Raw genomic sequence first — 27,471 nt, 5'->3', positions numbered from 1 at the left:
GGAATAGACTTTCAAGGACAACATCAAAGTGTAACTTATAATTACGGCGGCGATCGACCTCCAATGTCTGTATGTGGCTTTTCAACTTTCAAAAGTTTGCCACCAGAACCATTCAAAAATCTGACTGCTGACTGCCATCCTATTGCTACAAAGTCTCTTTGGTATTCCAAAGATGACAGAAAGTTTATTGAAATGGAGGTCAACCGTTTGTTACAGGAAGGAATTGTAAAGCCTAGCAGATCTCCGTGGAGAGCTCAAGTTGTTGTCGTAAAGGGTGAAAATGGCAAACGAAGGGTTGTAATCGATTATTCACAGACCATCAATAAATTTACTCAGTTAGACGCGTTTCCTTTACCTAATATGAGCGATATAATCAACGAAATTGCTCATTATCGTGTGTATAGCACAGTGGATTTAAAAAGTGCATACCATCAGGTTCCACTTGAAAAGGAAGACCAGAAATATACTGCTTTCGAAGCTGCGGGTGCTCTGTTCCAGTTCACTCGTTTACCGTTTGGAGTCACAAATGGTGTGGCCTGCTTCCAGAGGGCAATGATGAACCTGGTAAAAGAAGAAAACCTGACCGGTGTTTTCGCGTATTTCGATAACATTACCATTTGTGGGCATACTCAACAAGACCATGATATCAACTTGCAGAAGTTTCTAGAAGCCGCTAAACGACGAAATCTAAAATTGAACGAAAACAAAAGCATATTTTCGACCAGAAAACTTCAGATTCTAGGTTACGAGATTGAGGAAGGCCAAATACGTCCGGATCCTGGGAGACTAGAACCTTTGCGGCGTTTGCCGATTCCTACCTCAGTTTCCGCTTTAAAGCGTTGTCTTGGGTTTTTCTCGTACTACTCAAAGTGGATACCAAAGTTTTCTGATACTATCAGACCACTAGCATCTGCGAAAACTTTCCCTCTCGACGACCAGGCAATTCATGCGTTTCACGAATTGAAGCGACTCGTAGAATCTGCTGTCGTTATAGCTGTGGATGAAACTTTACCTTTTGAAGTAGAAACAGATGCCTCTGATGTAGCATTGGCTGCAACCCTAAAGTGGCTTTTTTCTCTCGCATGCTACAAGGTCCAGAACTCAAACACCCTTCAATAGAGAAGGAAGCAAAGGCCATCATTGAGATCCGTATCATTTATGTTCAATCGAAATCACAGAACAAAGATTAAAAATGATAAAATCATGCGATGGCGACTAGAACTCTGCTGCTATAGTTTTGACATTCGTTATCGTTGGGCAAGAAAATATTCCCTCTGATGCACTTTCAAAAATATCGTGCGCAACTGTACAAGATCCCGAAAATCATCTTTTGTATAAACTTCATGACGCTCTGTGTCACCCAGGAATTACGAGAATGTCTCACTTTATTCAAGTCAGGAATTTGCCATATTCGATGGATGACATTCGAAAAGTTATTTCAACATGTCCTGTTTGTTGTGAATGCAAGCCGCGATTTCATAACCCTGACACCGGGCACCTTATCAAAGCTACACAGGCATTTGAACGTCTCAATATAGACATTAAAGGACCCCTACCGTCAAACAATAATAATCGATACTTTCTGTACGTAGTCGATGAATTTTCGAGATTTCCGTTTGCATTCCCATGTCCAGATGTTTCCACAGCAAGTGTCATTAAATGTCTCACGCAACTATTCACTACATTTGGAATGCCTGCTTTTATACATTCAGACAGAGGTTCTGCTTTCATGAGTCGAGAACTTCGCTCTTTTCTCAATGACAAAGGTATTGCAACAAGTCGCACCACACCATATAATCCTGCAGGAAATGGACAGGTTGAACGTTTTAATGGCACGATATGGAATGGGGTGAAGTTGGCGCTGAAATCGAAACGTCTTCCTGTTCAATTGTGGCATGAAGTTTTGCCTGATGTTTTGCATTCCATACGGTCGTTATTGTGTACAGCCACCAATGAGACTCCTCATGAGCGAGTTTTCAAATTCTCCAGAAGATCTACGTCTGGATGTTCTATTCCATCCTGGATGTCAACGCCGGGACCAGTGCTTTTGAAAAGATATGTCAGGAAGTCGAAAACCGAACCTTTAGTAGATGAAGTCGAGCTTCTGGAAGCAAATCCACAATATGCTCATGTTCGATTTCCAGATGGCAGAGAAACAACTGTAGCCTCAAAACATCTGGCCCCTGTCGGTTACGAAATTTCGATGAATAGGCAAGGGACAGACAATATCAACCATGAAACACCATTGCACGTTAGAGACGAGTCTTCGATTCAACCTATGTCTCCATCTATCAATCAAGGAAACAATAAAACTCAAACGCAAGAAGATATTGTTGAAAATAATATTGTCTCTAGATCTCCATCGCCTCCAGTTCTACGGAGATCAATCAGGGAACGCCGAACCGTAGACAGACTAAATCTCTAAAGTGGCGGTGAATGTGATAACTTGGAAATGCAACTCAATGTATCTATTTGTTTATACAGCTGCAGTCAAGCGATGATTGCTGTGGCGTTTTAAATCAGACACCAATCATTGCTGTGCTGTAGATGTAGTGTGTTAATTCTTTCGACTTTATTCATTTAACTATTGAGCCGCTTACTGTTAGCATCAGCAATTCGATACGTATTTGTTTTCTTGTTTAATAACATTTGCTTGTGTTATATTATTTTAGATTCATTCTAAGAGTGCTTTAAATTTAAGTTGAATAAAGCCTTATATCAAGGTACTATATTTCTCACTCATTACAAACATAGCCTATAAAGGCTACAACTCTGATCATGTAATGTACCATTTGACTAATGGTGCTTCTAATTTTTATTTAGCTAATACGGTTTGTTGTTTCAAACATTGTGAACCTTATCAACTGATACATAGAAAATTGTCATAGATTTACAGTTGGTTGATCTTTTTGTGTTTTCCACTTCACTATTGACATATTTCTTTTTTTTTTCGATTTACAGTCATCACTTGTCCAACTTTGGATCCTTCAACTCTAGCACCTGAAACTGTTTTTGATTGTACTGGAACAAATACATTTGATTCTGAATGTACATTCAGTTGTCCTGATAAGAAGAAATTAAATGTAGAAACCAGTGTTATAAAATGTGAAGATTCTGATGATGATGGAATAGGAGAGTGGAATGCTCAGATACCGGATTGTATTGGTCAGTTTTTTCTTCTTTTGAATATGTTTATGCTGTACTTTTGTTGTTATAAGTAACAAGGTAAAATCAGTACATAGCCTCATTGCAACGTGATTGCCGACATTTATATAGGTTATCTGATATACAGTGAAGGTTTTACCTCAAAACTGGTTTATCACCATTGGTTTACCACCAACTTATAATTAATGAGGGCTGATAACATATTGCTTTGATGTAACCATGCCATTAATTTTATCTCAGATATCATTTGTCCATATTTAAACAAATCAATATCAAGCGATACAATAGCAAGTTGTTCAAATGAAAACATAATCGATTCATCTTGTACTGTGAGTTGTAATGAAGGCATGACATTGGATGGTACTGGATCTGAGACAGTTGTTTGTCAAGATAATAATGATGATGAGATTGGTGAATGGAGTTCAGCTGCATCAAATTGTACTGGTAAAGTACTTAAAATAAATAGTAGATATATTGTAATACAATTCTCTACTTTTCTTTCATGCTTAAAACATAAATACAAACTGAAGAGAGTCGCTATGCTTTCAAATTTAGTGGCAGCAGTTAAATTGGAAAATTGTTCCACTCACAAAAAAATTGTGTAAACCAGTTGAGCTTTATATTGTGCTAGCCGATTCCAGATATGACCATTTTGTTCCTGCTTACCGGTATAACTATATCCGGATTGACCAACTTGTGACACTTGCAATATGATTTGAATGCATGTATTTGGAAGTCCAGATAGATGTACACATGGTACAAGATGTACACAGTGGGAATGATGAAAATGGTACATGTGGAGTAACACATGATTCATGTATAGGTGGTATTAGGGCTAGAATTGCTAGAAGTGTGGAAAGTTGTGCATGTGTTACAAATGGTGCAAATAGTATATATGTGGTGCATTTGATATATGTGGTACACATAATGCACATCATATATATGGTTCAGACGTTGAAAATGACACAATTATCCACCAATTGTGGCCGGGAGGGGGTTACTATGGCACAAATAGTACATTTGGTGTTATAATAAAAGTGGCATGCACATCAAAAGTGAAATATTTCTTTGCACATCAAGAAGTATATGCGCTGCAAGTGTATACATGTTGCTAAAGTGTTACAACCACAGGTGGTAAAAGTTGTAGAGATGAATATGATACATGTGGTGCAAGACGTAGCAATGGTACAAGAGGTGTGTACATGGTGCAAGCCCAATTTACGGTATAGGATATGAAGGCTGTCTATTTTTTGCTTAGTTTGGTGTTTTTGTAGTCAATCCGGGACGAAATATAAATAAAATATTATTCATAGCGCAAACGATGTGCATTTTGTTACAAAAACTTCATATCATGAAGCATCCGGGCTGGGGCTTCATTTGGATTCACTCTAAGTCACAAATGAATACAATTACATTGTGTTGAAGTGCAATCAAGATGCTGTATGTCTCAAATTTATGATGCAGATGTTGATAGGCTAAGATGATATATATCAATAATTTTGTGCAACTTACATAAATCTTTGATCAATATCTTCTTGTAAAGTTGAATTCAGGTCATAATCTCTACATTTTTTTCAGAAATACTTTGTCCAGCTTTTACTATGACTAATTTTACTGTTGGAACAACATTTGACTGCACAGATATAAATATTTATGGTTCTGTGTGTACATTTGAATGTATCGATACAATGAAATTAACTGGTGGAATGGATACAATAGAATGTGTTGATTCAAATGATGATGGTGTAGGTGAATGGAATATTGATGTTCCTGATTGTATTGGTGAGTATACAAGATTTCTTTAGAAAAAATCAGGAAATCTTGGGACAATTGACTGCTATAGTATGTGCGTTCTATTATTCACATTTCTGTTTCGTAGATATTCTCTGCCCCGATCTATCTACTATTGTAACAAATAAAACACAAGTAACATGTACAAATGGGTTTATTAAAAATTCAAATTGTGATATGAGTTGTCCTGAAGGAATGACATTGGATGAAAGAACAGGATCTGGATCTGTTATTTGTGAAGATAATGATGGTGATGGAGAGGGAGAATGGAATGAAACTGCAGCTAGTTGCAAAGGTATGTCATTGTGAAGTCAAAACTAATAAATCTTTATATTTAACAGAATAAGAACATCTAAAGACAACAACTCTGATCATGTAATGTACATTATTAGCTGTTTCAATCTTCTATTTGACTAATGGTGATTTTGATTTATATTTACCCGTACTTGGTTTGTGTTTCAAACATTGTCAACGTAAAATAATTTCTTGATTAACAGTTGGTTGATCCTCTTGTGTTTTCCACTTTACCATTGACAATTTCTAAATATTTTTGGTCCACAGTCATCACTTGTCCAACTTTGGATCCATCAACTCTAGCACCTGAAACTGTTTTTGATTGTACTGGAACAAATACTTTCGATTCTGAATGTACATTCAGTTGTCCTGATAAGAAGAAATTAAATGTTGAAACCGGTGTTATAAAATGTGAAGATTCTGATGATGATGGAACAGGAGAGTGGAATGGTCAGATACCAGATTGTATTGGTTAGTTTTCTTTTCTTCTGAATATGTTTATACAGTACTTTTGTTGTTATAAGTATGGTATAATCCAGGGGTGGGCACAATTTTTCAGTATAAGAGCCGCATGCTGCAAGTCAGAACTTTAAAAGAGCCGCAGAATTTGTGAATTCATTAATATTATCAAAATACCATGAACAGAAAAGAAATTCACACGAGAGTCTAATAACAATAAATAGATGAATAAGGCAGCTATACTCAAATATACGCACAATTTGAGCTCATTTAATTTGTGTTTCCTTATAGCTGATTTACGAGGGTAGTCTCGTATGAAGTTTTCATGATTCGTTTCATGGTGCCGTTTAACATTGCTGACTTTATTCTGACTTAGTAGCTTATGACAGATTTAGCACAAAGGTTTATTCTCCTGACTGGTAAATCCGTACGTTCTTCCCATTCTGACTTGACAACTCTGTTTTTATCTTTGTACGTTCGTTTTTTAATTGAGGACATATCGCACAGTAACTTAGACTAACTAACCGCAATCAAGCTGCAATTTTGCCGACATATCAATAAACATTGACCGTTGAGACAAAGATTTGCTGACTTGATTGACTTAAATTCAAAATTCAACGCCACAGCGATTTTCATACTAAAACATAATTTGTCCTAATCATTGACGAAAAGTTCTTTACGACTCTTATTAAATTAAAAGAGTTTACATTAAAGTTTTTTTCTTAGTTAAAATTTGGATAATAATTTATGTTAGCGAGAAGAGCCGCACAAAAAGTCTGGCGAGCCGCGGTGTGCCCACCCCTGGTATAATCTATACATAGCTTTATTGCAACATGATTGCCGACATTAATATAGGTTATCTGACATACAGTAAATATTTTTACTCCAAAACTGGTTCATCACCATATGTGGGATATATTAACCAAGCCATAATTAATGAGGCCTGATTACATATTGCCTAAATGTAACCATGCCATTAATTTTATATTAGATATCATCTGTCCATATATAAATAAATCCATATCAAGCGATACAATAGCAAGTTGTTCAAATGAAAATATAATCGATTCATCTTGTACTGTAAGTTGTAATGAAGGCATGACATTGGATGGTACTGGATCTGAGACAGTTGTCTGTGAAGATAATAATAATGATGAGGTTGGAGAGTGGAGTTCAGCTGCTTCTGATTGTACTGGTAAAGTATTTGAAATAAATAATAGATATATTGTAATACAATTCTCAACTTTTCCTTCATGCTCAAAACATGAATACAAACTAAAGAAAATTGCTATGCTCTCAAATTTAGTGGCAGCAGTTAAATTGGAAAATTGTTCCACTCACAAAAAAATTGTGTAAACCAGTTGAGCTTTGTGTTGTGCCAGCCTATTCCAGGTATGACCATTTTGTTCCCACTTACCAGTATAACTATATCCGGATTGACCAACTTGTGACACTTGCAATATGATTTGAATGCATGTATTTGGAATTCCAGATAGATGTACAAGATGTACACAGTGGGAATGATGAAAATGGTACATGTGGAGTAACACATGATTCATGTATAGGTGTTATTAGGGCTAGATTTGCTAGAAGTGTGGAAAGTTGTGCATGTGTTACAAATGGTGCAAATAGTATATGTGGTGCATCTGATATACGGTATGTGGTACACATAATTCACATATATATGATTCAGACGTTGAAAATGACACAATTTTCCACAAATTGAGGCCGGGCAGGGTTACTATAGGGTTGATAGATGGCACAAGTAGTACATTTGGTGTAATAATAAAAGTGGCATGCACATCAGAAGTGAAATATTTCTTTGCACATCAAGTAGTATATGCTCTACAAGTGTATACATGTTGCTGAAGTGTTACAACCACAAGTGGTAAAAGTTGTAGACATGATACATGTGGTGCAAGACGTAGGAATGGTACAAGAGGTGTGTACATGGTGCAAGCACAATTTACGGTATGGGATATGAAGGCTGTATGTACATGTAGTACTTAGTTTAGAAATGGGCTAAAACATTTCACTAGTAGGGAGATATTTTGCAAGTCGTATGCATGGTGCCAATGCTACCATTTTTCACATTAGCAATTAAGAAAATTATTCACATGAGGTAATGTTTGTCTATTTTTTGCTTGGTTCGGTGTATTTGTAAAGTCAATCTGGGACCAAATATAAATAAATAGTATTCATAGTCCAAACGGTGTGCATTTTGTTACAAAAACTTCATATAATGAAGCAGTTGGGCCAGGGGCTTCATTTGAATTCACTTTAAGACACAAGTGCATACATTTACACTGTGTTGAAGTGCACTCAAGATGCTGTATGTCTCAAATTTATGAGGCAGATGTTGATAGGCTAAGATGATATATATCAATAATTTTGTGCAACTTACATAAATCTTTGATCAATATCTTCTTGTGAAGTTGAGTTCAGGTAATAAACTCTACATTTTTTTTCAGAAATACTTTGTCCAGCTTTTACTTTGACTAATTTTACCGCTGGAACAACATTTGACTGCACAGATACAAATATCTATGGTTCTGTGTGTACATTTGAATGTATCGATACAATGAAATTAACTGGTGGGATGGATACAATAGAATGTGTTGATTCAAATGATGATGGTGTTGGTGAATGGAATATTGATGTTCCTGATTGTATTGGTGTGTAAACAAGATTTATGTAGATAAAATTAGGACATTTGGGACAATTGACTGCTATAGTATGTGCGTTCTATTAGTCACGTTTCTGTTTCGTAGATATTCTCTGCCCCGATCTATCCACTATTGTAACAAATGAAACACAAGTAACATGTACAAATGGATTTGTAAAGAATTCAAATTGTGATATGAGTTGTCCTGAAGGAATGACATTGGATGGAAGTACGGGATCAGGATCTGTTATTTGTGAAGACATTGATGGTGACGGAGAAGGAGAATGGAATGAAACTGCAGCTAGTTGCAAAGGTATGTGATTGTGAAGTCAAAACTTATAAATCTTTATATTTAACAGAATAAGAACATATAAAGACTACAACTCTGATCATGTAATGTACATTATTAGCTGTTTCAATTTTGTATTCGACTAATGGTGATTTTGATTTATAATTAACAGTACTTGGTTTGTGTTGCAAACATTGTCAACGTAGAAAAATATCTTGAATAACAATTGGTTGATCATCTTGTGTTTTCCACTTTACCATTGACAATTTCTAAAATTGTTTGGTCCACAGTCATCACCTGTCCAACTTTGGATCCATCAACTCTAGCACCTGAAACTGTTTTTGATTGTACTGGAACAAATACATTTGATTCTGAATGTACATTCAGTTGTCCTAATAAGAAGAAATTAAATGTAGAAACCAGTGTTATAAAATGTGAAGATTCTGATGATGATGGAATAGGAGAGTGGAATGCTCAGATACCGGATTGTATTGGTTAGTTTTTTTTTCTTCTGAATATGTTTATGCTGTACTTTTGTTGTTATAAGTAAGGTGAAATCAATACATAGCTTTATTGCAAGATGATTGACGACATTTATATAGGTTGTCTGATATACATTGAATATTTTACCCCAAAACTGGTATATCACCATTGTTCATTATATATGTAAGATATATTGAACACTTCATAATTAATGCGGCCTGATTACATATTGCTTTAATGTAACCATGTCATTCTGTTTTAGATATCATCTGTTCATATATGAATAAATCCATAACAAGCAATACAATAGCAAGTTGTTCAAATGAAAATATAATCGATTCATCTTGTACTGTGAGTTGTAATGAAGGAATGACTTTGGATGGTACTGGATCTGAGACAGTTGTTTGTGAAGATAATAATAATGATGAAGTTGGAGAATGGAGTTCAGCTGCATCAAATTGTACTGGTAAAGTATTTAAATAATAGATAAACTGTCATATAATTATCATCTTCTCTTTCATGCTCAAAAGATAAATAAACTAATGAAAATCGCTATACTTCCGAATTACGTGACAGCCCTATATATTAAATTGGAAAATTGTTCCACTCACAAAAAATTGTGTTAACTAGTTGAGTTTTGTATTTTGCTAGCTTATTTCAGGTATGACCATTTTGTCCCCACTCATATCTATATCCGGATTTACCAACTTGTGGCACTTACAAAATGATTTGCATATTTCAAGTGCTCAAAGTCCAAATAGGTGTACACATGGTACAATATTTACACAATAGAAATGGTGAAGATGGCACATGTGGTGTAACTAGTATGTACATATGTTTCACGTTGTGTGAGTGGTACCATTTCTAGATTTGATAGAAGTGTTTAAAGTTGTACATGTGGTACAAATGGTGCAAAGAGTACATGTGGTGCATCTGATATATTCAGTACACATAATGCTCATCGTATATATGGTGCGGAGGGTAAACATGACACAATTTTCACAAATTGTGGCAAGGCATACATGATACTAGATGGCACAAGTGGTACATTTGGTGAAATTATGAAAGTGGCATACACAGAAGTGAAATTCTTCTTTGCATTGCACAAGATTTTCATGTACAAGAGGTATATGTGGTGCAAGTGTATACATGTTGCTAAAATGGGACAAGTGGTAAAAGTTGTAGACATGGTACATGTGGTGCAAAAGGTATAAATGGTTCAAATGGTGCAATGGGCCTATACATGGTGCAAGCATAATTTTTGGTATGTGATGTAAAAGTTGTACATGTAGTACTTATTATAGAAATGCGATAAACATTTCACTAGTAGGGAGATATTATGCAAGTGGTATTCATGCATGGTGCAAGTGGTGCCAATGCTGCCAAATGGTGACATCAGCATTTAAGAAAATCCTTCACATGAGGTAATGTATGTGTTTATTTTTTGCTTGGTTCTTTATATTTGTAACATCAATCTTGGACCAAGTATAAATAGCATAGTAATTATAGCACAAATGGTGTGCATTTTGTTTTTTGACAAAAAAAACTTCATTTGATGAAAAAGATAGGCCAGGTTCTTCATTTGAATTGGCTTCAAATTACAGATGAATCAATTTACATTATGCTGAACTGAGGTATGCTCAAGTTGCTGGATGTCTCAAATTAATGATACAGATATGGATAGGCTAAGATGATATACACTTTCAATAATATATGCAACTTACCGTAAATAATTCTTTGATCAAAATCTTGTCAAGTTGAGTTCAGGTAATAATCTATTCATTTTTCAGAAATACTTTGTTCATCATTTACTATGTCTAACTTCTCTTCTGGAACAACTTTTAACTGCTCAAATATAAATATCTATGATTCTCTATGTACATTTGAATGTACTGATACAATGAAATTAACTGGTGGAATAGATACAATAGAATGTGTTGATTCAAATAATGATGGTGTTGGTGAATGGAATATTGATGTACCTGATTGTATTGGTGTGTATATTTTCATGCGTTCATTAGCTCAGTTTTTTATGTGATGATTGTTATAGTTTGTATGAAAAGTTTGCATGAAGATTTCAGCATATACCCTATTTTCCGGCTAACAAGCAAACTGATGAATGAGGCGAGTTTTAGCACCAAAAATGAGGTTTATTATGACTATCCCATATTCCCAATGAACAAATGCAGAAAAATATTTTGTTATTTGTTTATCTATTTGACAGTTTCATCAGTCAAGCAGCAATGCACGCTCTATTTTTATCATTTCTATTTTGCTATTTAGAAGCGTTTTAAATTGTGCAATGAAATCAGAGTCCGCTCACAAAGGTGCAGATGACTAGTTTTGATTATATATTCTGACTGCTTTTGTCAGCTTCAGTGCACGGACATCGATAAACTTCCGTAAATTCCGTCACTTCTCCCTATCGCTTGCCATTGATGGGGTTTTAAATTCAAAAATCTGCGCTGATTCAACTTTTCTGGTTCACAGCCATGATAAGCCAAAATCCCCCCTCCCTCGTAATAAAAAAGTAAGTCCAGACAGCTAATGAGCAGACGGGCAAAAAAATGGGTAAAAAAAAATTAGCTTATTAGCCGGAAAAATATGGTTTATGTCTTACCATTCGGTTGTTACATACAGTAATTAAAATTTGAATGTTCTTGAAACTGCTGATGCTAGAAACATGTAGAAACACTTATTGGTTAGGGTTTACTATCTGTCAATTAAGATTTTCAAAATTTAATTTAAAACTATTTTATTTTGTGTTCAAGCCTGAAAATGTAATAATGGCTTTTTCACAATAGGTGGAAAATATAACATCCTATTTACGTACATTTTACTGTTAATTGTTTTATAGTCAACCCCAACTTGAATTAAACGAACAGCTGCATTTGCATACGTATTTTATCATTTTTTCATATTGGAAAAATCTTCTGTCATGAAGATCTTGTACAAAATGATTTTTTGTAGTATATATTGTTTTACAACAGTCTGTACTTTATGCTTCTCCTATTCAGATATCCTCTGCCCTGATCTCTCTACTATTGTAACAAATGAAACACAAGTAACATGTACAAATGGATTTATAAAAAATTCAAATTGTGATATGAGTTGTCCTGAAGGAATGACATTGGATGAAAATACAGGATCTGGTTCTGTTATTTGTGAAGATAATGATGGTGATGGAGAAGGAGAATGGAATGTATCTGCAGCTAGTTGTAAAGGTAGTTGGTCAAAACTAATAGTACCCATATTTTTCAAAATAAGAACATGTAAATATGCTGAATTGTTCATTATTAGCAGTTTGAATGTGCTATTTGATAAGTGCTGTTTTGACTGATTTTTTTGAATGTCTTGGCGTTTTCTGAACTTGATGTAGTGTGATAGAGAATAGAAAAAAAATTACATATTGGATATCTGTATAGAGTTTTCAACTTCACTATTGATAGAGCTGTTAAAATTTTATATTTTTCTGTTTTACAGTCATCACTTGTCCAATTTTGGATCCATTGACTCTAGCACCTGAAACTGTTTTTGATTGTACTGGAACAAATACATTTGATTCTGAATGTACATTCAGCTGTCCTAATAAGAAGAAATTAAATGTAGAAACCAGTGTTATAAAATGTGAAGATTCAGATGATGATGGAATAGGAGAGTGGAATGCTCAAATTCCTGACTGTATTGGTTAGATTGTTTATTTATCGATTTAATATATGTCACATTGAAAGTGAAAAGATTTGCATTGGTTTCAGAAAAGTCCTATCTATCAGTGTTAAATAAAAGTTCCCGAATCATGAGGCCTGTGAGTCGTCGAGATATTACGAGTCATTGTTGAAAGGAATAAGGAATTTCTATATTTGCAATACAACATTAATCACTGTTGTAAATAGTACCTAACCAGAGTTTTATCTGATTTTCAAAACTCCTTTCCTCCTTCAAAATTTCCTCCAACTCTCTTTTGTGCTCTTTTGAGTCGAGTTATTTTGCTTAGAGCACTCGAGTCTTTAAAAACGTGACTCTATCTCAAGTCTTCAAGACTTGAATGTGACCGGGCTGTTACATTTTTTCCAGATATTATCTGCCCATATGTAAACAAATCAATATCTAGCGATACAATAGCAAGTTGTTCAAATGAAAATATAATCGATTCATCTTGTACTGTAAGTTGTAATGAAGGCATGACATTGGATGGTACTGGATCTGAGACAGTTGTTTGTGAAGATAATAATAATGATGAGATCGGAGAGTGGAGTTCAACTGCTTCTAATTGCACTGGTAAAGTATGAAATATTTAATAGTATATTTCAGGGGTTCCCAATTTTTGTAAAATCTCGCGTCCCAATGATATATTATACAAAGAAATACGAGACTTGATGTAGTGCTGTTATTGCCCGCAAAATTAAATGGCTATTATAAAACCATATTTCTACATAGCATTTAGAACCTCAAAGTGAAAAAGCTGCATTTGTTTGTCATTTGCGAGTTTTTGATATTGTACCATGGCATTACCTGAGAAAAATAGATACATCCAAGTTTTTACACCTTGATATCACTCACTAATACAATACTACGGAGCAACACTTCAATACCAAATATGAAATTTACTGGAAAATAAAATCAGTAACTTTTTGTTGAAAAAACAAGCAACCGGAGTGGGCTCTCAGGCAACCCAGTTTTGGGTGCGACTCGTAGGTTGGGAAACACTGGTATAGACAATGTTATGTAATACAACCCCTTATTTGTTACAACTTCTAATACTCAATACCAACTCACACCAATAATATTCGGAGAATATAATTCAATTTTCTATTCATTTCTAAATATCAGATCTTGATGATTGTTATTAATTTCTAAAATGATGAATCACTTTAGATAGGTAGATTCTAAATTCATTTCAACGATTTTACATTGCATCAAACACAGAATCACGTTACTCATGCTAAGTGTAGACTAAACATTTGTGAGATGACAGTGTTGATTGTTTTCGAGATTTGTGACTTTCTCTGGATTGTTTGCCATGCTGTTTAAAGCTTATGTTATATATAAGAAAGAACAGTTTGTTGAGACTTCTGATCTCCCAGCATATTTACAATTTTAATGGACTTGTTATTCAACTTTTCAAGCAGCTAAAATTAGGTCTAAACTGTCATTGATCAGCTATCGTCAAGAGCAGTGTTGTTCAAACTTTTTTCATCACAACCCACTTGGCATAGCCAAATGAAAAAAAAATTTGTGACCCTCAGTAAAATATAAAAATACAGGAAATTAAAAAAAATAGTGAAACGGACAATACCTCGAGGGCCGATGTGCAAAAAAACGAATCTTGGCTCTGTTCTGGTGACGGTGTGTCTCAGTACTTGTTCCAAATTTAAGCAGTATCGGTTTTAGCATAAGTTAGTGTCAAAAAAGATTGTACACCTCCATTGAGCTCCTTTGCGACTCACCGGGCAGTTCAGCCAGTTTGAAGAGCCCTGGCCAAGAGAATGAAGTGGCAGAAATTGTGCATTGTTGGTGTTTATGTGCTGCTAGGCTGTATGTTTCTATCAGAATTCATAAATATTCTGAATCTGTGATAATGTGAAGGTTTTCATATTTTGGGTTTTGTTTTGTGTTTTTAGAGTGTAAGCAATCTCATAACAATATTGCAAATATTAGGGTTGGTGCCGATGCTGTGTCCTGTGTGTCTTCATTGAAGATATATTTCGTGCAGAAAGCCATCTGCATCTAAAACATGTGTAGACTTGACACTTTACATTTTGTAGGAAGAGACTACAATGAAATTTTCATTTGCTGGTGACAATATACACAATGTACAAGCATCTCGGTTCCTTCAATGTATTTTCCATTTCAGAAATACTTTGTCCATCTTTTACAATGTCTAACTTTTCTTCTGGAACAACATTTAATTGCTCAAATATAAATATCTATGCTTCTGTTTGTATATTTGAATGTATCGATACAATGAAATTATCTGGTGGAATGGATACAATAGAATGTGTTGATTCAAATGATGATGGTGTTGGTGAATGGAATATTGATGTTCCTGATTGTATTGGTAAGTATATTGTTTTTTAACAGATGCTGTTTGATTGTTTGAATGTTTCACACGTATGGTACAATATCACTATCATCCGAGATATATATATATTGCATTTCTTTATTAGGTAAACATATTATCAACGTGTTTTTTTAATAAAACATACTTCGCCGTACTATCTATTATTTGTAGCTTATTGTTAGCTTAGTTATTTTTGAGGTAGGGCGCAAGACTTGACAAATTCTGAAGTTTGAGAACCACTGATGTAAAGTAATTTATTTCTCTATAGATCTAAGAACCCTAGGATAAAAATTTTTGTATTTATTCTGGTTAGATGGCGTGATCATATGTCGAACCACAGCGCCTCATCCAGTTACTTACCTATGTCGTGTATGGGAAAGTTATTCGTTTTGAGAAAATGAACTTTTAATACCTTGATGCCCGATATCATGTAATGGCTCAAACTGTTAAATGTTACTGCCATAAATATTATGGTGATTCTTGTTCATAGATGTTCAATGTCCTGATCTATCTACTATTGTAACAAATGAAACACAAGTAACATGTACAAATGGATTTATAAAAAAATCAAATTGTGATATGAGTTGTCCTGAAGGAATGACATTGGATTACAGTACAGGATCTGGATCTGTTATTTGTGAAGATAATGATGGTGACGGAGAAGGAGAATGGAATGAAACTGCAGCTAGTTGCAAAGGTTTGTGGAGTTATTTGGACTTGGTGATGGTGATATAAAATATATGCATTTCAGTACTTGCTTGCTGTTTTGGATTATCTGAACTCAATGGAGCATTATGGTAGTGACTTCAACGTAGTTGAAAGCTGATCGAAAACTATAATTTTACCAGGGTGAAATCATATGGCGAACCATGGCCTCTTGTCCGGTTACCAGTCCTCGTTGGATATGGGATTAGTTAGCCAGTTATTTTGTTTTCGGTCGCATAAACTTGGTGGTGGAGGAAGCCATAACCGACCAACGGTTATGTGAATCACCCTACAGCAGCGATGGGTCCATTAATCTTCTCGCACATAATTATCCCCTATGTGGTTCGAACCTGCGAAGCCACGCATGGTGATCAGAGAGGCTGTGGCAAGCATAGCATAATGCGCCATACCAGTGACCAACAACTGAGTTTATCTTTTTCTTAATTCTAAAGTTGACTGTTTTTCTTCGTATAATTGTATTACTACAATGTTTTGGTGAAAATATTATGATTCGTTTCCAAGGTAGCTAGGCATTGTTGCCAATGTTAAAGCTCACTCCGGACAATGTCTTAATATTGTTTTGAATAAATGGTAGTTTCCATTTTATAAATTGCACTGCTTGGTTTTGATTCTGAATTTGTTCAAACATGATATGCAAGTAAACTCCTAAATTAACAGTTTATTAACTCACTCTGTAGTTACGATATCTACTGTTTATTTCATTTTCAGTCATCACTTGTCCAACTTTGGATCCATCAACTCTAGCACCTGAAACTGTTTTTGATTGTACTGGAACAAATACATTTGATTCTGAATGTACATTCAGTTGTCCTGATAAGAAGAAATTAAATGTAGAAACCAGTGTTATAAAATGTGAAGATTCTAATGATGATGGAGTAGGAGAGTGGGATGCTCAAATTCCTGATTGTATAGGTAAGTTTATTCTTTACTGAATTTCTATGTACAAGTCCTTTTGTATTTATAGCTTCTATGGCAGATGTGTGCAACATTTTTTGTCGGGTGGGGTCATATGACCATTTCAGACATCTAGCCGGGCCACACAGAAAATTCAGTGGAAAAGAGAAGAGAATGGTGCTATCTGCTTATCCTTATCGTAAAAAATACCCTGTGAAAAACTGCGAAAGATAAAACGCAGCGACAAGAGCAAAAAAACATGTACTATGATCTATGTGAGCGCCTTTTCAAATATAGACCTGTATTGGATTTGGATTTTATGCTTGATGGGGAAAAATCTTGAGTGTTGGTTGACAAGGGCCACATTGGATAACTTGGCAGACTGGGTTGTGGCCCGCGCCGCCTGTTGCACATCTCTGTTCTTCTATGGTATATTAGTTTCTCCCTTTACATGTCAACATTGCTATAGATAATTGAACATGGTATAATCTAATTATGATGATGTTATTTACCCATTTCAGATATTATCTGCTCATATTTTAACGAATCAATATCAAACAATACAACAGCAAGTTGTTCAAATGAAAATATAATCGATTCATCTTGTACTGTGAGTTGTAATGAAGGAATGACATTGGATGGTACTGGATCTGAGACAGTTGTTTGTGAAGATAATAATAATGATAAGGTCGGAGAATGGAGTTCAACTGCTTCAAATTGTACTGGTAATTGGTAAATATTATATGGCTACAACAAACATTTCAATTAAATACAATTTTTCCTACTTTCTCAGGTTCATAGCATCATTTGGTCTGTTTCTGATACCTATATGTAAGTTTAGTGGTAACATTTCTTGCATACTGGAGTTTGTTAATATAGTATAAGCACTGGGAAGCATAATTTCATTTTCTTCAAATTATAGTTTTAATTTGAATGGCCAAAACAATTGTGCAGATCATCTGACTAGTCAGACTCACCTTGATTAAACTATTTGCACACTTTTCATGCAACTCAACTTTTGAAAGGTTGCACACCACATGTGGTACTTGCACCATCTGTACCATATGGATCATACATACAGCATTTACATGTGTAGTATGTACTATGTAGTATGTGTACCTTTATTGCAAAAGTGTACCACTTGTACTTTTGTATCCTTTGCACTACCTGTATTGCTTTTTGCACCACTTGTACCACATGCACAACTACCACTAGCACCATTTGCTTTTTTGTATGACCTGTAGGTATTACAGCATTATTTTATGATCTGCGTATATTCATGGCATCTTTTATTTACTTGTTGTCAAGCGTCCTATTCTTAATTTTTGTTGCTAAATTACCAAGACTGTAAACTTCACATTTTGGCCAAGATTTTCAACAGGACTGGACAACCGAAGCTATAGAGCCAAGACATTTTGTTGGAGCTAGAGTTGAGCTTACCATGACAGATGGAGCTGGAACTACCAGAAATTTTATTAGCTACTACTCCAGACCATCCTATTATTTTTTCATATTTATAATTTTCTACTACTTCATACAAATAATAAAATCTATCCTTTTTTAGCTTATAATTTTTTCAATATTCAATTTCTAATATTTAAAAGTATAGAATTAAATTTTAAAATTTATAACCCTTTAACTATGGTTTTGAGTCCCACTGCTGTGAAACTACATCAAGGGCAAAATTTCATGAAGGTGGTCATAACGAAAATCCTCAATGAAGCTAGACCCCAAGGGGAAAATGAAATACTAGAGCTGCAGCCACAGTTTAAATATGCCGTAAAGCTGGAGCCATTGTGATATCAAACCAGTTACCCATTGTTGGTACCAACTACCAGCAAATACAAATTTCCTTACCCTAACATGTTCAGGTAATAATTTATTTTTCAGAAATACTTTGTCCGTCTTTTACTATGTCCAACTTTTCTTCTGGAACAACTTTTAACTGCTCAAATAGGAATATCTATGCTTCTGTTTGTATATTTGAATGTATCGATACAATGAAATTATCTGGTGGAATGGATACAATGGAATGTGTTGATTCGAATGATGATGGTGTTGGTGAATGGAATATTGATGTACCGGTACCTGATTGTATCGGTAAGAATATTTATGTAGTAGAATTGTTGCCATCAAGTGCTTTTTATATAAATAACAAAATTTTCAATTTTTTATGTATTTGATACTAATATAATACAATTAGTATTACATTATCTAATAATGGATAAATTACAGTAATATATCAGTATCTTGCCAGTGCCATGTCTCAGTTGAAATAATAGATTTTTATTGCTGTTGTTTGCACTCTTCATGTATTTTTTCCGCAGAACCAAACAATTAAGCGTTCTCTTACCCGAACAACAGTTCTCAAAGTATCCATGGTTAAGAAACCCTGATGTATATGTATTTTGATAAAGATTACATGGATTGTGTGAACAATTCACTACATTTTCTCATATTCATATAGTTATAGTTGGTACCATTCCTCAATTGCTTTCTAAATCCTAAATACCACCTTGGCCAAATTCACTTCCTCATTTATGTATATAAAATTGACTATTGTATCTGTCTAGTATATACAGTTCTGAACTTTCACATTCGGGGAAATCTTGTTTTATTTTGCTAAACTGTAGTTTCATATCTCAACTTTTTTGTATGGTATAAAAAAAGAAGCTTCTAGTAACAGGTCGTTCGTCATTTAGATGTTTCATGTCCTGATCTATCCACCATTGTAACGAATGAAACACAAGTGACATGTACAAATGGATTTATAAAAAAATCAAATTGTGATATGAGTTGTCCTGAAGGAATGACATTGGATGACAGTACAGGATCTGGATCTGTTATTTGTGAAGATGATGATGGTGACGGAGAAGGAGAATGGAATGTTTCTGCAGCTAGTTGTGCAGGTAGACAAGTTGCAAAGTTAAAATTATCTACGGTACTTTGCATACTTTGATTTCAAATTCAAACACCATCAATGTTGCTGCTGTTAAGAAATATTGTTTTTCTCCTCTAGTGGCTCAGGCTGTTAGGCTGAAATTAGCTATCAGTTCTTTCAAATTACAGTTGGTTAAGTATTTCAATTCCAAATGATGGTTATGAACACCTTGCTAAACACTCTCAAATAAACTTCGAAAATTTTGCAATATTGAAATATACCTGTAATAGGAACTTAGAAGTATGGGATTTTGTGGGATCAAAAGTCATGAAAAATTTTATTATACCTCATTTTTGTTACTTTCAGTTATCACTTGCCCAGCGATCAACACATCAGCTATCTCATCAGAAACCATGTTATCATGCACTGAATCTAAAAATTTTGGATCTGAATGTACATTTTCATGTCCTGAGTTCATGAAATTAGATAATGATGGTACGGCCATGCTGACATGCGAAGATGCAAATGATGACGGTGTTGGAGAATGGAATACTGATATTCCGGAATGCATAAGTATGATAATGCATATTTGATTTTGTTTCACATATTCAGCTTTTGGGACGAAAAGACTGTACTTTTCTACACAAAGTTTATGTGCCTTTCACTTCGAACACTAGTTTAAGCATTCACTTTTATGTAGGGACTGGTTGACAAAACAAGAAACTTTATTCTATCTTTCTCTTGTTGCAGATATCGTCTGTGAGGGGATTAATACATCTTTAATTAATCCCGAACTTGGGGTATCTTGTTCATCTGAAAATCTTGTCAATTCCGAATGTCACTTCTCGTGCTCAGTTGGCAAGAAATTAGAAAATGGCGATCCAATCATTTCTTGTAATGATGATGATAATGATGGGTTTGGTGATTGGAATGGGACTTTTCCCAACTGTACAGGTGGAGTTTTTAATGGTTTGTTAGTGTTGCGTGACAAATTTTATTTTTTTTCTGAAAAACACCTGAAATTTTATTTTTTTATATATTTTCTCTGAATGCTTTGTTATTTACTAACTTAATTATTTATAGTTGAAAATTAATGTCTTCATTCTGAACGAAACAACAAAATAATCTGTAAATTTCTAATAAATGACTTTCTTACTAGCGAAATTTTCCCACATGCTGTATTTCCTGTAAATAAGTCTATTCGGCAAATAAGACCAGGCCAATTCTTAGTACCAAAATTTTTTCCCATTTAACTACCCAATAAGTTGGGGCAGGAAAATTGTGTTACTTTGCTTCTCTGTTTGTCAGTTAAGCACTAATGTTTGCTCTATTTTTATCGATTTTATTTTACTTATTTTTCTATTAGTGTGTTAGAACAAGATTATGTTTATTTCACTAGAATCATACAGACATGAAATTTACTATTCTCTTCAATAAAGCCAGTACTTCGTAAGTTAACTGATGTGTCGAATAGTCTTGTGACATTTCTCTTATTGTTTGAATTGTCAAAATCCAAGAGTCATGAATCATTTTATCTCCCAGTTGCCATATTTTTCTTTTTATTGGCCATACATAGGGAGTACTTCATCACACAGCGCCACTTTTGCCACCAAGTTAGTCAAATTTCATTGATATGTCTGAGATGGGATATGTGGAAAAATGAGCAGACTGCAAAAAAAAAATAGGCCCAACTGCTAAATAATGGGACTCCAAAAAATCAGGTCAAAAAATTGGGTCCAGAAAATCTTGAAGCTGGAAAATATGGTACTTACTGGTATCTGGTAAATCTAATAACATAGTAATTTATTGCATCCTGAGTGAGGTTTTGGTCACAACGTTTGAATCAGTCCAGGCTTCCATGTTTCTGACTGACTAATTATTTTTGAACATTTTTATTTTTTCCAATACCCCAGCTCTGTTCTAACTTGCGATGCCAACACAGCTACATTCTTGATCCCGAATCTGGAAACTCATGTTTTTAATCATTCTATCTTACATATTGATAATTTATATATTTCAGAAATTCTATGTCCTTTACTTGACTCCGAAAACTTTGCCCCTGAGACCAAATTCAATTGTACTGATGAATTTCACCGAGGAACACAATCATATGGAGCAGTTTGTGGTTTTGAATGCTTAGAAGGAAGTATGCTAAATTCAAAATTAGATCAGGAAATAATTCAATGTGGAGATACAGATGGAGATTTTAATGGAGAATGGAATGGAACATATCCTGATTGTTTTCGTGAGTTTGAAGAGTATTTCTAGATTCAAATTTGACCCGTAGATTGTTTTGCTGAATTTTTCCTGATTTTTTTTGTTGCAGCTATTAGACTAATAGATTTCGAATTATCTAGAACAGGGGTGTGCAACAGGCAGCCCCCGGGCCACTACCAGGCCCACCAAGTCATTTAGTATGTCCCCTTGTCAACACTCAGATTTTCCCTCATTAATCATAAAATCCTAGGTTCAAAATGGGTGAATATATGATGTATAAATCTTTCGCCGTTTTGCCCGGTGGCCTTATTACTGTAGAGCTAATCGATAGCCTTTTTTGCGTGCCCCAGTTAAATGTCTGAAATTGGTTATCTCATCTTGATGTGCTCAAATTTATATTATCAGTATATTAGACTAAGAGTGAATTTGACTTACCGGTACATAAAAATGTATTTCTAAAAAGAAGTTAATATTTATTCATCATCTGATAGGATATTTGATAAATATTAAATATGTATTTAATTTAAAATTTCCGAATTGAAAGTTGATATAACAGAATGTTATTTTCTATATTATATAGGTTTTACACTTATTGTAGTCTATTAAGGTTGCATTTCTGTTTTGCATGCATAAGGTGATAAATTGTTTTCAAGCAAGAATAGAAAAGCAGTCTTGATCAGTGTTGATTTCATATAATTATTTTTCTTAGCTTAAACGGGCCATTTTCAGAAATATTCATTTCATCACGAGTACCGATTGATTTAAATGAAAAGTTTTTTAAATGAAAACTATTGATCTCATGATGTAAAGGGGTTAATAATGACTCCTCACTTCTGTCATAATTCAGAAATCAAATGTGAGATAGAAAATGCAAATATATCAGAAGTGATTTCAAACTGTACAAAATCAAATAAATACGGAACAGAATGTCAACTTTCATGTCCTGAGGGAACTAAATTAACTGGAGAGACAGATTCACTCACATGTCATGACTCTAATAAAGATGGTGTCGGTGAATGGAATGTGGAATATCCTTCTTGTGTTGGTATGTTAATGAATGAACTTAAAAAATATTAGTTGGTGTTACCGCTTTCCTTGCTCTATGCGTTTGCGTTAGTAAAATGATATGTGTACAATGCAAGGATGCTGCTTTTTTATTGTTTATTTTTTATTCCACATCACTTTTTTTGATCAATTTGTCCAAAGCAAGGTCACACACACTTACACAGAAATAAAGAATTTTCTGAGCGAATCTATGTGCGAACACTATTGTGACTAAAGCTACTGAGACTATAAATAATCAATCATATTGTAGAATAAATTTTCAATTGCTCAATTTGTTCGAAGAAGGTCACACACACTTACTCGGAATAAAGAAGTTTCTGAGTGAATCTAAGGGCGAACACTAAAGTGACTAAAGCTACTGATACTAGAGATGTATCGGTATCGGCAATATCGGCCATGTATCGATATCGGTTGGATTAAGGCCGATATATTAACTTTTTTGATATGGTCCAGAATGTTTTTAAAGATAAGTTGAAATACTACTTTTCAAATTTATTTTTTGTCCAGAGAGATCGTGAGCTATGAGCCATACATGTCCCCACCCCCGCAAGGGAATAGGATCCACCTGTTTTTAGCTATTTATCAGCCAAACTAGCTCAACTAATTTGGCTGTTTTCGCTGTCAAATTTTTATATTGACATTCTTAATATTACATAGTAATTTTGAAGAAATATATCAACACAGCACATAACAAAAAGCAACGAGGCGCCCAGTTTTAAATCATATACAGTGGAATTGGAGTCCTTGTTAACGCCACATGCACTTCGGGCACGTCTATAAATTCTGACTGTTAATCGTCAAGTACGAGTGTCATTTAGTCCGTCGACATCGATAAACTAAATTCCGACACAATTATCCCTATACGCAGGTATTAATTTCAATTTTGTTTAATTTCCACATAGATATATTGACATGACCGCCTAGAGCCCTAGACTGTCTCAAAATATATGATAGCAATTGTAAAATATTATAAAATAGTAAAGTAAAAAAACATCCTCGACAGTTATAAGTAGGCCTTCTTTTTGTCGGCGCTGATTGATATTCTTTGATGTTGGCTTTGATTTATTGCGGCGACGATTATGATCAACCACAAAATAAAATATTTGTAAAATGCTTTTAATTTGAACGTAGGACGACGGCGTTAGAATGTGTGGGCGATATTCGATATTCTTTTAAACACGAATAACTATATTCGAAGGTCGCGATTTTAACATTAACTTCGAATTGGACATCCCGGCTTATGAGTTTTCTAATTGAACACCGAGATTACTAGTTTCACTGTACAATGCATCTTAATCAGCATCTGGATACCAAACATCAATTTCATATTATGTTATATATTTCTTTTTTCGATCGAAATAATGTGTAGTGAACAACGCTCAAAGACCATTGTTTTAACCTTTCTGCCCTACACAGCACACTTAATTACGGTAAGTAATAATTATATAGTATCGGAATATCGGTAATATCGGCATTTCTGTAGTATTGGTATCGGCGTTTTTAGCTGGTATCGGATCACATTTTCTATCATTTTCACACACTTCAAAAGTACACCAGTGGAATTTTTTTTTTCATATATCTTCATATACTTTTGTTAACCATCTTAAATGATTGACATGAAATCTATCATTTGTTATGATTTTCAGATGTTCTCTGCCCTGATCTTAAGGAGCTCGTATCTGATATCACAAAAGTGAATTGTACTAAAGAATATAAGAAACATTCGATTTGTACATTAAGCTGCTCTACCGGTAAAAGATTGGATAATGATGGGGGACCAGAAATGTTGTTATGTGAAGACAGGGATGCTGATGGATTCGGTGAATGGAATAGTACTGAAATGAGTTGTATAGGTAAAATATACATTTTTTTTCTTATACTCATAAAAAAGCAAATCTATTCCAATAAATATGTCTGTTTTTTGTGCTTTAACACTTGGGGTAAAATGTGATTGCGATAAATACAACCATAGTAAAATAACTTTATTCGCAGTTTACTCATACATAGGCTTGCACGGAATTTACGGAATTCATTTCCAGTTACGTCAGTAAATTAGGAATTACCTAAGGTCATAATCAATGACATTTTTGTGGGCTCATGCAACTTATAATTAAGGCATGGCAAATTCTCATTCGATTGTCATGAGGAGTTGCAGAGTGTATGATGGCGAATAGATATTCTCTCTTTTTTCTTGGTAAAGCTTGGTGAATAACATGTAATTTTATCCTTTGCTGTAATCATTGAGTATGGCTTAAAATTTTATTATTTGCCTAATCTGCCCACCTTCTTGTAGTATCATGGACTTATCCATTAAAAAATTGAAGGGTTGAGTCAGGATACTGAGCCCAATGTTCAGTTGTACATCTGATTTGCAGATCGTAGTACTGGGCTAATGGTAATACTGGACCTCAAAACTAGCAACAGAACCAAATGATCATTAAAACATTTTTCATCTAAATTTTTAACTGATCGCTGAGTTAACCCCGAATTACCATGTTACTTACCAATAAATAGTTGCATTGACAACCCGGTTAATCTTGGGACAGAGCCGTTGGTATATAGCGATAAATACACTACTTATTATAATGAATAATATTCACAGAATCCTTCAGCTATTTTTTATTGAAAATGCCACATTAGATATTTTCCTGGTTTGATTGGCGTGCAAAGATTACCGTCAAACCTCAATTACTATCAATTCATCGGGTGTCGCTGCTCGATAACCAGCTTTGGTTCCCCGCGACTTCCCTTCCCCAGTAAAACTGTGTAAATTATCAATTTCTTGTAATTTATGCTTGTGATTTTTTTTTACTAGTTTACTAAACTTGACTTGACTTATCAAGACAATACGATCACAAATAAATACTTTTTATTTTTAGTTCCTGTGGCTGTGAATACCTACCATTTTATATGTTGAATATTTTTGTGACAGATATAACATGCGAAGAGATTGATTCAGATTCATTGCCAGAAACCAGCTTCGAATGCAATGACACTAATATTTTTGGATCAGAATGTATTTTTCAATGTCCAGATGGAATGCAAGTACCAAATGCTATATCGGAAATATATTGTGAAGATTTGAATAATGACGAACACGGCAGTTGGAGTGACCCTCTACCAATTTGTTATGGTAGGCATTACAAATGTACTTAATTGATACAACTTAAGTAGTTACAGTAATATACATAGGATTCGAAGATGACAATCTAGATATATTTTATGGAAAGTCAATTTTCAAAGCGAATAGAACTTTTTCAAACCGAAATAGCAGGATATAGTCTGATGACCCTGTGAAAATTTGCGGGTTCAATTGGGTGATAATAATGTGCGAGAGGGTTTCCAGATACCTCGCACTCATGGGGTAGTCCATGAAACCACTGGTCAGTTCAATCACACCATCAAGTCCATGCACCCGAAACAACTGGCGAACTATTCCCATACTTGGCATAGAATGTCAACCGGATTAGGCTGTTTCATTTTCCCGTCCTCCCATGCCTCCTCCAGCTTAACTAGCTTAACGTGCCCACAGGTTGAATTGACAAAAAATAAAATAAGTATAAGTAAGTATCTTTAGTATGCAATATGTATCGGTTTGTAATTTGTTTCAATCACCAATCACCATTATTGTTTGAAAATTAGATGGCCATTTCAAATTGTTTCACGGCCTCACAGCAAATTCTTCATGTGTCATGCATTCTGTTATTGCAGATGTTGAATGTGATAAAATTAAAAGATCAATGGTGACAGATGAAACGTTTTATTCTTGTTCAAATTGGAAATGTTCATTTTATTGTGATGATGGTACTACATTAGTCGGTGGCTCGGAAGTGCTTATATGTGAAGATCCACATGGAAATAAAACAGGAAAATGGAGTGATGAGGTTCCAAATTGTCGACGTGAGTTTTTACGTAATAACATGTCACCTATTCAATGTTGCTTGAGCCTACTTCCTATGATCTATTAATATCGTTTTTATGCAACATTTTGGAGTCACTGCTACATGAAGAGGCACTATTTTGATAAGGGACTGGGAACTAAAATAAATTTTTGCCTATTAAGTGTTGATTTTGCTGGATTTTGTTTTTTTTTCTGAGCCTAGTGCCAAAAATCAATAATTATCTTTTTATGCATTTTATTCTGAATGCGACTCTGTACAAGAAAGAAGTCACTCTCATATGATGAGATACTATTTTTCAAAGAATCAGAAAATAAAATACCGTATATGCTTTTCTGAAATTTTGTTCCTTTTAAGCTCACTGCCTATAATCAATAAAGCTCCATTTTTATATTACATTTTTATTCTGAACAACGACGGTATATTTATTAAATGATTTAATTATTATTTGATGACAATAACTTGTGCTATTCCTTTGTATGAATCATAATTTCCCCTTCTGAACAAAGCTCTGTCTTTGAACAGTCTTTGCAATGTTGGGCGTTAACTATTTTCAATAGGCCACACCAACACTCTCAGCAT

The 27,471-nt window shown here is 34.4% G+C and overlaps 1 protein-coding gene across 6 annotated transcripts in view; it reads left to right on the top strand.

The window, feature by feature from the left end:
* Positions 1 to 27,471, top strand: part of LOC120342501 (sushi, von Willebrand factor type A, EGF and pentraxin domain-containing protein 1-like) — a 52,343-nt gene that overhangs the window by 5,931 nt on the left and 18,941 nt on the right. For 2 of the 6 annotated variants that reach the window (XM_078110540.1, XM_078110544.1), the window contains exons 6-17: positions 12,164 to 12,370; positions 16,642 to 16,845; positions 17,349 to 17,552; positions 18,718 to 18,927; positions 19,530 to 19,736; positions 20,075 to 20,281; positions 20,459 to 20,662; positions 21,729 to 21,953; positions 22,773 to 22,970; positions 24,637 to 24,843; positions 25,923 to 26,123; positions 26,702 to 26,890. In XM_078110540.1, the coding sequence (XP_077966666.1) occupies positions 12,164 to 12,370; positions 16,642 to 16,845; positions 17,349 to 17,552; positions 18,718 to 18,927; positions 19,530 to 19,736; positions 20,075 to 20,281; positions 20,459 to 20,662; positions 21,729 to 21,953; positions 22,773 to 22,970; positions 24,637 to 24,843; positions 25,923 to 26,123; positions 26,702 to 26,890 (2,463 nt within the window). Of the gene's footprint in view, positions 1 to 9,430; positions 9,613 to 10,936; positions 11,141 to 12,163; positions 12,371 to 15,005; positions 15,205 to 15,697; positions 15,905 to 16,641; positions 16,846 to 17,348; positions 17,553 to 17,639; positions 17,659 to 18,717; positions 18,928 to 19,529; positions 19,737 to 20,074; positions 20,282 to 20,458; positions 20,663 to 21,728; positions 21,954 to 22,772; positions 22,971 to 24,636; positions 24,844 to 25,922; positions 26,124 to 26,701; positions 26,891 to 27,471 lie in introns of those variants that run through there. The other 4 variants (XM_039411352.2, XM_078110541.1, XM_078110543.1 and 1 more) reach the window with 4 other exon arrangements.

This window comes from Styela clava, chromosome 3, assembly GCF_964204865.1.
Source record: "Styela clava chromosome 3, kaStyClav1.hap1.2, whole genome shotgun sequence".
Classification (NCBI taxonomy): Eukaryota; Metazoa; Chordata; class Ascidiacea; order Stolidobranchia; family Styelidae; genus Styela; species Styela clava.
This window is presented reverse-complemented; position numbering and strand designations above follow the sequence as displayed.